Source organism: Staurois parvus, unplaced genomic scaffold (genome assembly GCF_062004578.1).
Source record: "Staurois parvus isolate SC_StPar_1 unplaced genomic scaffold, SC_StPar_1.0 ptg000186l, whole genome shotgun sequence".
In the NCBI taxonomy this organism is placed as follows: Eukaryota; Metazoa; Chordata; class Amphibia; order Anura; family Ranidae; genus Staurois; species Staurois parvus.
In genome coordinates, this window is record NW_028317982.1 from 3,832,269 (window position 1) to 3,841,785 (window position 9,517).

The 9,517-nt window shown below is 43.7% G+C and overlaps 1 protein-coding gene across 1 annotated transcript in view; it reads right to left on the reverse strand.

Annotated features, from left to right (window-relative positions):
• Nucleotides 1–300, reverse strand: part of WDR1 (WD repeat domain 1) — a 96,874-nt gene extending 96,574 nt beyond the window's left edge. Inside the window, exon 1 of the mRNA XM_089677408.1 lies at nucleotides 84–300. Within this exon, the coding sequence (XP_089533534.1) occupies nucleotides 84–99 (16 nt within the window). The 5' untranslated portion in view covers nucleotides 100–300. The remainder of the gene's footprint in view (nucleotides 1–83) is intronic.
• Nucleotides 301–9,517: the final 9,217 nt, after the last annotated feature.

A 9,517-nucleotide genomic window follows, 5' to 3' on the forward strand; every position in this document is an offset into this window, starting at 1 on the left:
TCATTCCCCGCTCAGTGACAGGCCCCCCTCCCCTCTCCTGGTCAATCAGTGGTATGGCCCGTCCCCTCTCCCCGATCACTTACTGCTCTCGTACGGCATGTCTCCGGTGCAGTGGCCTCTCCGCTCGGTGTCAGTCCTCCCGGCTCTCTCTCCGCCGCCCCGCAATACAAACCCGGAAGCTGAAGCCGCTCACAGCTGCGATGTCTCCCTGTGGCTTTGACTATATATGGTCAACAATGAGCTCCTCCGCTGGAGCTCCAGCCCGCTCCCTCTCGGCCGCCTCCAGCAACAAGCCAGCTCTGTCTGTCAGGGCGCCGGGGGGCGGGGACACGGCTCAGGGCGGAGACACGGCCGGCGCCATCTTTACTAAGGGCAAATCTGATTTTTTTTTTTTTTTTTTTTTTTTACCTTTTTAGAGAAGTACAGAGCTGTATACAAATATGGAGGGTAGAAGGAGGCTGTAGCTGTAAATAGCATTTTTTGTTTTTGTGCAAGCTATAAGCACCCTCCAGAAGATATAGTGTTACTACACCCATAATAGTAAAATCAGTTTGTATATGCAGTAAAGCATGCTTGTTATACTCACTGTGGAACCCAAGGGGTTAATCATCTGCATTGTGTAAAAAGGCTGTTTGATCCTGACTACTGTTCTACTATCCCCAATCCATATACCAATAGTACATAGCCCTAAGAGACACTCTGCACATGCACAGTTTGGTGTGTATTGTTAGTTATTTTTTTTTTGGGGGGGGGAAGATGCATGTGCTCAGCACAGGGCCAATCAGCAAAGTCCAGACAGAGGGACAGGGGTCATGCAGCCTCATAGGACAATCAAGGGAGAATGAAAACTCTTCCTACAAGCTTTCACCAATGCTCAGCCCTGCTCGTTAGAGCTTACAATCTAGGAATGAGAATATTTTCAGAAGTTTAGTACGCTCTTAATTTTTGATATGGAGACTAGCATGTATACGGGGCTTAAAGTGTTAAAAAACCCACCATGTAAAATTAGTCTGTATATGCAGTAAAGCATGCTTGTTATACTCACTGTGGAACCTAAGGGGTTAATCCTCCGCATTGCATAAAAAGGCTGTTTGATTCTGCCTTCTCTGATCCTCCCCATTTTCTACTGTCCCCAATCCATCTGCTGATAGTACAGGTTCCTAGGAGTCACTCTGCACATGCTCAGTTTAGTGTGTATTGCTAGAGTTTATTTTCTTTGGGAAGGTGCATGTGATCAGCACAGGGCCAATCAGCACTGTCCAGACAGAGGGTCAGGGGTCATGTAGCCTCATAGGACAATGAAAACTCCTACTACAAGCTTTAACCAGTGCTCAGCTGGACACTGGTTAGAAGTCACAAAACTGCTATATATTTCTGATAAGAAAAGGTATTTAGCAGTTTATATTTACTAAAATAATTGTATTTCCATGTTGTGTGTACTGTGGGAGATCAGATATAGTGAAAGCAGGGTCCTGGATTTAGTAAAACTTTGAAAATGAATAGAAACCCAATAAAACATGATGTTGAAAAATGAATCATTTGTGTTCTTTTTGAGGCTTTTTTTCCATTATGTTTGAGCCAATGTTCGTCATGTTGCTGTGCAGTGCAGAGTCGTCTATAAATCAATACATGCGTAAGGTTCTATCCCAACATAAATCTGTCCATCCCTCCTATACATCATTACATTCAATTTCAAATTCTAATATAAAGGAAGCTTGCTGGTAAAAATAACTTGTGTTATGAAGGACAGTTCACCTTTGAAAACAAAAGTCTAATCAGTTAAAGTAAAACTAAAGGCAACATGTTTTTCTATTTTTCCATTTTGGATAAAGGGAGAGTTATAACCCCTGTAAGCACCCCCCCCCCCTCCCCTTCATTCATGATGTGCAAGTTTATGGGATCCTATGTCCAGCAGTCACTAGCTTCTCAAAACTGGGCAGCTCAGTTTTCACACTGGACACATGCTTGTGTTGATGGCTCTCCACTCCCGGCTCTCTCCCAGATACGTCTGAGCTCAGCAGTGGGAGCTGTGTTCTCTCCCCCACCTCCTTCCTGCTGGTACAGCTCCTGTGTGTCTGTGAACACCACCGCCTGCTTGTTAGTACAGGAGCACTGCACTGGCAGGAAGAAGAAGGGGGAGTGAGAGCACAGCCTGCACCATGTCCCGGCTCTCTCCTCCTCTCCTCCCTTCTCCCAGCACTGGGCTGACAGGAGTAGTAATGTCATTGTCAATACTCCTGTCAGCCTTGTAACAGAAGGAAGCCCCATCCTTACAGTAAACCATTGTGCCCACCCCTTGTTCCAGCCCTGCCTGTGAGGTCTCATTTTGCCATCTGTGTCCCATTGGGGAGATTTACCTTCACTTCCTGTTCCATAGCCAAAACAGGAATTGAGAGGAAATCCATCCAAAGAGAAGGAATCCCAGCATATCATCAGAACTAGTGTCCCCGTTGGAAGATTTCTCCTCTATTACTCTCCTGGGGACAACCCAACATTTGGTATTTTATTTTACTTTCAATTTTGACAATAATGTTAACCAGGATAAATAGAGAGGCTGAGTCTCCTTAATGGGGACACAGACTGCAATAAAAACTGACAGGGGTTCTAATCCCTCTCCACTCTATCCAAAACTAAAAGAAAAAAATTTGACTTCAGTTATACCTTAAAGTATTACTAACCCAGGACCCTGCATTCACCATATCTGGTCTCCCGCAGTACACAGAATATGGAAATGCAAATATTTTAGTAAATATAAACTGCTAGATACCTTTTCTCCTCAGTAGTATATAGCAGTCTTGTGACTTCTATCAGTGTCCAGCTGAGCACTGGTCAAAGCTTGTAGGAAGATCTCCCCTCATTGTCCTATGAGGCTGCAGAACCCCTGATCTCTGTTTGGACAATGCTGATTGGCCCTGTGCTGATCACATGCACCTTCCCAAAGAAAAAAAAAACTTTCTAGCAATACACACTAAACTGAGCATGTGCAGAGTGACTCCTAGGATCCTGTACTATCAGCAGATGGATTGGGGACAGTAGAAGAAGGGGAGGATCAGAGAAGACAGGATCAAACAGCTTTTTTACACAATGCAGTGGATTAATCCCTTTGGTTCCACAGGGAGTATAACAAGCATGCTTTACTTCATATACAGACTGATTGTACTGTTGTGGGTTTAGTAACACTTTAAGGGGCTCCTGCAGATACAAGTAAACTGCACTGTTATGAACAATTTTGAATAATGTACCTGTTATCGCTGTTGGCTATTTTCACCCCTCCAGATGCCTGCTTGAAAAACTCCCATAGTCAAATTTCCCCATCCTTCTTTGTTGCTAGGACATTGCTATGAGGGCTCAGCATTCAGCATCACAACAAAGTGTACTCTCTCAGAGCTCATTCACACAAGCAGCCAGAGGGCGGTAAAAGCAGGCAGCTGAACCAAAGTTTTACCACCCCCTGACCTGCCACCTACAAAAGAGCATGAAGCCACTCGGGGCTGTAAACATGTCGACAAAATATTAAACCTAGAGGAGCGGCAAGGTATGCTGCACAAAATAATGAACGCTTAAATTCAAACACTGCACATATGTGCGATCCTCCCTATTGGTGCGGCACTGAGCGCAGAGCTATTGTGATGGATGAGAGAGCACATTGGGGTTTTGAATAAGAGAAAGCGCATTCTTGTGATGAAGGCTGAAGTATGTGCTGCAGCGTCTTAGCAACATCCTAGCAACAGGGCAGGATAGGGGAATACTAGCTAAAGGATTTTTTTTTCTACTGGGAGATTCAAACTTTTATTTTCCATCTACAGTATCTTTTTCAAGCACAGGTTTTGGTCTGGAAAGTGAAGTGATAATGCCGACAATTTATATATAAAGCCATTAGTGATGTCAACCTGCCGGAGAATCCCTCCTATCACACAGTAATTTGGTTCTGATATGTGATATGGGGGTCATTTCACTAAGGGCTGATTCACACCATAAATCGCATATGAACGCACTGTGCATTCCTGTGCGATTCACATACGATCCAGGTGCAGTGCAATTTCAGCCCATTAAAATTAATGGACTGAAATCCCACTGGATGCACCAATAGCATGTACTACTTTTTTTAAAAATACACAGCAACCAAAATGCATGCTACAGAATACTGCATGAATTCTTAAAGTGATATTAAAGGTTCATTTAAAAAAAAAAACAACAAACAAGTTATACTTACCTGCTCTGTGCAGTGGTGTTGCACAGAGCAGCCCTGGTCCTTCTATTCTCAGGTCCCCTGGCTCCCTTGACCAATGCCCCCAATAAAAGCTGCTTGCTATGGGGACACTAGTGTGTGCTCGCTCCTGAGCCCTGCTTTATGTGTCCATAGGACACATAGAGCTGTGGCTCTGCCCCACTCTCTCCTTTTGGCTCACTGACTGTGATTGACACTGCCATTGGCTCCCACTTCTGTGTCTCAGCCAATGGTTCCCACTGCTGTGTCTCAGCCATTGGCTCCCACTGCTGTGTCTCAGCCATTGGCTCCACTGCTGCGTCTCAGCCAATGGCTCCCACTGCTGTGTCTCAGCCATTGGCTCCACTGCTGCGTCTCAGCCAATGGCTCCCACTGCTGCGTCTCAGCCAATGGCTCCCACTGCTGTGTCTCAGCCAATGGCTCCCACTGCTGTGTCTCGGCCAATAGCTTCCACTGCTCTTTCCAATGAAGAAAGAGATACTTGGGACAGCCAAGACTCACATACACATAGCTGGATCAGGAGGGGGTTCAGGTGAGTATTGAGGGGGGACTATGAAAAATAGCTAGGTTCACACTTGTGCGGGCTGTGTGTAGGCCAGTCCATCTATTTCAACTGAATGCTCTACCTGCAGATGGGGGGGCGGGGTAGAAAGTCCCCAACCTTTTCTTTAACCACTTGCCCTCCAGAGGATTTACTCTCCTTCCTGACCAGGCCATTTTTTGCGATACGGCACTGCGTTACTTTAACTGACAATTGTGCAGTTATGCAACGCTGCACCCAAATAAATTTATGTCCTTTTTTCCCCACATATAGAGATTTCTTTTGATGGCATTCGATCGCCTGTGCATTTTTTATTTTTTGCGGTATAAAAAAAGAGACAATTTTGAAAAAAAAAAACAATATTTTTGACTTTTTGCTATTAAGCCCAAAATGTATTCTGCTACATGTCTTTGCTAATAAAAAATTCCAATACGTGTAAATTAATTGGTTTACATGAACGTTATAGTGTTTACAAATGGCGGTATATATACTGAAAATTTTTTTCTCTTTTTTTACTAGGAATGGCGACTTATAGCAGGACTGCAGCTGGTATTCTGAAACTGGGGAGGAACTGACTTACTGTCACTGACACCAATACAGTGATCAGTGCTAATAAAAAGCACTGACACTGTACTAATGACACTGTGCAGGAAGTGGTTAAGATCTGGGGCAACTAAAGGGTTAACTGTGTGCTGTGTGTGTGCTTTACACGGTAAGCACACTGCTTTGTATGGCTCTGCTATGCCTTCATTCACAGAACAATGGGGTCAATTCACTTAAAGATTCTGCATGCGATATAAAGGTCAAATGACTCCCTTTTCAGAAACATCGCATGAAATAATAGGAGAGTCAATTAATCAAATTAAAATTTTGAATGTGAGGTAAATACCACAAAAAATTATATAAATCATTATAGTCAATTCACTAAAGAACACATTCATTATTTATCACCTGGCAGTAGATAGTCAGTATTTTAGCAATGTACTAAATACCAATGAGGGGAACTCTGCACTGGGCAGTAAATTCAAAGTATACAATGTATCCGTGTGGAAATGTTCTGTGTGCATTTATTTACAGACTGGTGCAGTGTAAGGCTGGCCATACATTATACAATTATCTGCAGATTTTCTGCCCAATTTCCTTTAGATTTACCTTCAACTATGTAGTGCAAGGGCCTGCCTAATTGGATACAACTGAAAGTGTTGTTTAGGTTTGTCCTCCTATTATATGGTTTTTGGTAAATCTAAACCAAAAATCTGCAGATAATTGTATAATGTATGGCCAGCCTAATGCAGGCCATAGATGGGGAGAAAAACGGCCGATTTTTCGTCCGAAAATAAAACCGGCCGATTATCTTATCGTTAGTGGACGATTTTGTCGGCCGTTTTTCGTGTATTTTGGACTTTCAGATTATCGGTGATGTTGGAAAATTTTCGAAAAACGCCCGACTTTATCCTCATTGATGGTCAAAAACGAACAATCGTTTTCAGAAAAAGGATCACAAAGGCCACAAAATGACATCATTTCCCGTTATAGGTTACTCATTAATCGGCCGATTTTCGTAATAATTGGTGGTCAGGTAAGTTTTTTAGACCGACCGACCAGTTCGTTAATCGGCCGAAAATCGGCCGTTTTTCTCCCCATCTATGGCCTGCATTAGGCTCCATGCACACTAGCGTTTTTTTAAGCTCCTAGAAGCTATTATCAGCATGCTTTTTTCTGCTCCTAGAAGCTAAATAGTATTATCCTATGTGCCTTTACTTTAGGCTATTAGTATTTTATCTAGGAGTTAAAAAAAAATGGTCTTTGTGGAGTTTATTGGAGTGTTTTCCAGTAGACAAAAACGCTAAACGCTCCTAAACGCTACTAAACGCTACTAAAACACTCATAACAGCTTTTTAATAGTTTTTTTCTTCTATATGTACTGCAAATACGCTAATAAAACACTAATGCTGGCCATAGACGGGTTGAAAATCGGCCTATTTTCTCACCGTTAGTGGGTTAATTGGTCGGCCGTTTTTCGGGTTTTTTGCACAGTTTTTTTATCGGTCATGTTGGAAAATTCCAAATCGACCGATTTTCCTGGCAATGATGGGCAAATCGGCTGATCGTTTTACCGATAAACAAATCTGCGCATGAGCCGTGACCTGCAAGGTTGCCAGCATTCTTTTTACAAAATTGTCACAGCTTGCTCTGTGCTTGACTTCTGACATCTAATGCGACATTTTACACATATTGCCTTTCTGAAGCTTGGGTATCCCAGTCCCAAAATAAAGGGAGATATAACATTATATATATCTGAAAATATTTTTTCCATATGAAAATTATCTCACTTTTGGTAGAAAGCGAATGGTGCTGCTAGTAATACTGCATGGCAATGATGTCTTGCTGCCGGGTCCTCACGTTCATTGTCCCATGTATAAATACAGTCTGCTTGTGCTTTAGAAGAAGTACCATGTGTAAATGCACACACACACACATATATATAATTTTTATTTTCCCCCTGAATCCTTCCTACGAATTGGAAGTCCAGTCTTAGCTATTATATTTTATATGAAAAAGTCTTGTGGTTGCAACAAATGTATCCATTTATATCCAAATAAAAACATAATGTATTTGTATTGCTGTAACATTGTATGGTGTGCTCCCTTGTCTCTGTCAAACTGGTTTCTTGTCCCATTCTTTCGTGAGCATTGGTGGCAGCATCCATGGCGGCAACGACTGATTTTTCGTTTATCGGCTGACAATTCGGACGATAAACGACCCGTCTATGGCCTGCTTTATGCTCCTAAAACTCCACTAAAAAACATTATTAACAGCGGTTTTTATCCAGCATATTTCCCAGCATCTTTTTTAGCTTAAATTGGAGCTCCACCCAAAAGGGGACGTTCCGCTTTAAGGACTGCTCCCCCACTCCCCATTAAGGATTGGCACCTTTGGGGGGCGGGCTACCCAAATTTGACAGGTACCCACTCCCACTTCCGGTCCAATCGCCTAGGTGACCGGAAGCGGAAGGTGTCCTTCCTCCCTGTAGTCTTTTGGGACATGTGACAGGTCCCAGAAGACTACACGACCATTCATGAAGCGCAGCGCTACTCGCACATACGCAGTGGATACCCGGCTGAGAAGTCGCAAGCTGTCACAGTCATGTGCCCACACTGAAGATGCCGGCCTCCTGGAATACAGGACGGCCGGTGAAACGGGCTGTGGGGGACACGCCATGGGACCGAGGGACAGGTAAGTGGCTGTTTTTTAAAAGTCAGTATTTTTTGACAGGGTGAGTGGAACTCCGCTTTAAAAAAAATGCTAGTGGGCATGGAGCCTAAATCATGTAGGAAAAAAAAATATTACATAGGACTATAGAGCGGATATATACTACAATGTCTACTCTAAAGTATGAGGATGCTTTCCTTTACACGCACATGACATTTAATGGCATCCCAGTCTTAGTCCGTAGGGTTCAATATTGAGTTGGCCCAGCCTTTGCAGCTATAAGAGCTTCAACTCTTCTAGGAAGGCTGTCCACAAGGTCAGTCAAGTTCCTCCACCCCAAACTCACTCATCCATGTCTTTATGGACCTCGCTTTGTGCACTGGTGCTCAGTCATGATGGAACAGAAAGGGGCCATCCCCAAACTGTTCCCACAAAGTTGGGAGCATGAAATTGTCCAAAATGTCTTGGTATGCTGACGCCTTAAGAGTTCCCTTCACTGGAACTAAGGGGCCAAGCCCAACCCCTAAAAAACAACCCCACACCATAATCCCCCCTCCACCAAACTTTACACTTGGCACAATGCAGTCAGGCAAGTACTGTTCTCATAGCAACTGCCAAACCCAGACACATCCATCGGAGACAGAGAAGCGTGATTGGTCACTCCAGAGAACACTCTAGAGTCCAGTGGTGGCGTGCTTTACACCACGGTATCCGACGCTTTGCATTGCACTTGGTGATGTAAGGCTTGGATGCAGCTACTCGGCCATGGAAATCCGTTCCATGAAGCTCTCTACACACTGTTGTTGTGCTAATCTGAAGGCCACATGACGTTTGGAGGTCTTTAACTACTGACTCTGTAGACAGTTGGCAACTTCTGCACACTGTGCACTTCAGCATGTGCTGATCCCGCTCAATCATTTTAAGTGGCCTACCACTTGGTGGCTGAGTTGTTGTTGTTCCCAGTTGCTTCAACTTTGTTATAATACCACTATAGTTGACCGTGGAATATTAAGTAGCAAGGAAATTTCACGGATGGCCTTATTGCACAGGTGGCAAACTATCACGGTACCACACTTGAATTCACTGAGCTACTGAGAGCAACCCATTCTTTCACAAATGTTTGTAGAAGCAGTCTGCATGCCTAGGTGCTTGATTTTATACACCTGTGGTTATGGAGGTGATTGAAACTCCGGAATCAAATTATTTGGAGGGGGTCCCAATACTTTTGGCAATATAGTGTACATATATCTATTCTGTTAGTCAATTAAATCAGCCAATAGTCTTTGATGGGCTACTGTGGATGGGTTGGGCACACTTCCTGTGGCAGATGGGTGTGGTTTTGCAGTGCAGGGGGACAGGCTAGGCGGACTCCAGCATATGATGATGAAATTTCATTGACAGTCGCTTTGATCTGTTGATCCTGCTTGTGGGGTCTTGAATGGCCTAACCAGCCAGTCAGGTATATATAATCACAACCCCCCCTGGCCCCATTGGAAAGTTGGACTCCACCACATTCCATATTTCTTCTTCTTGTT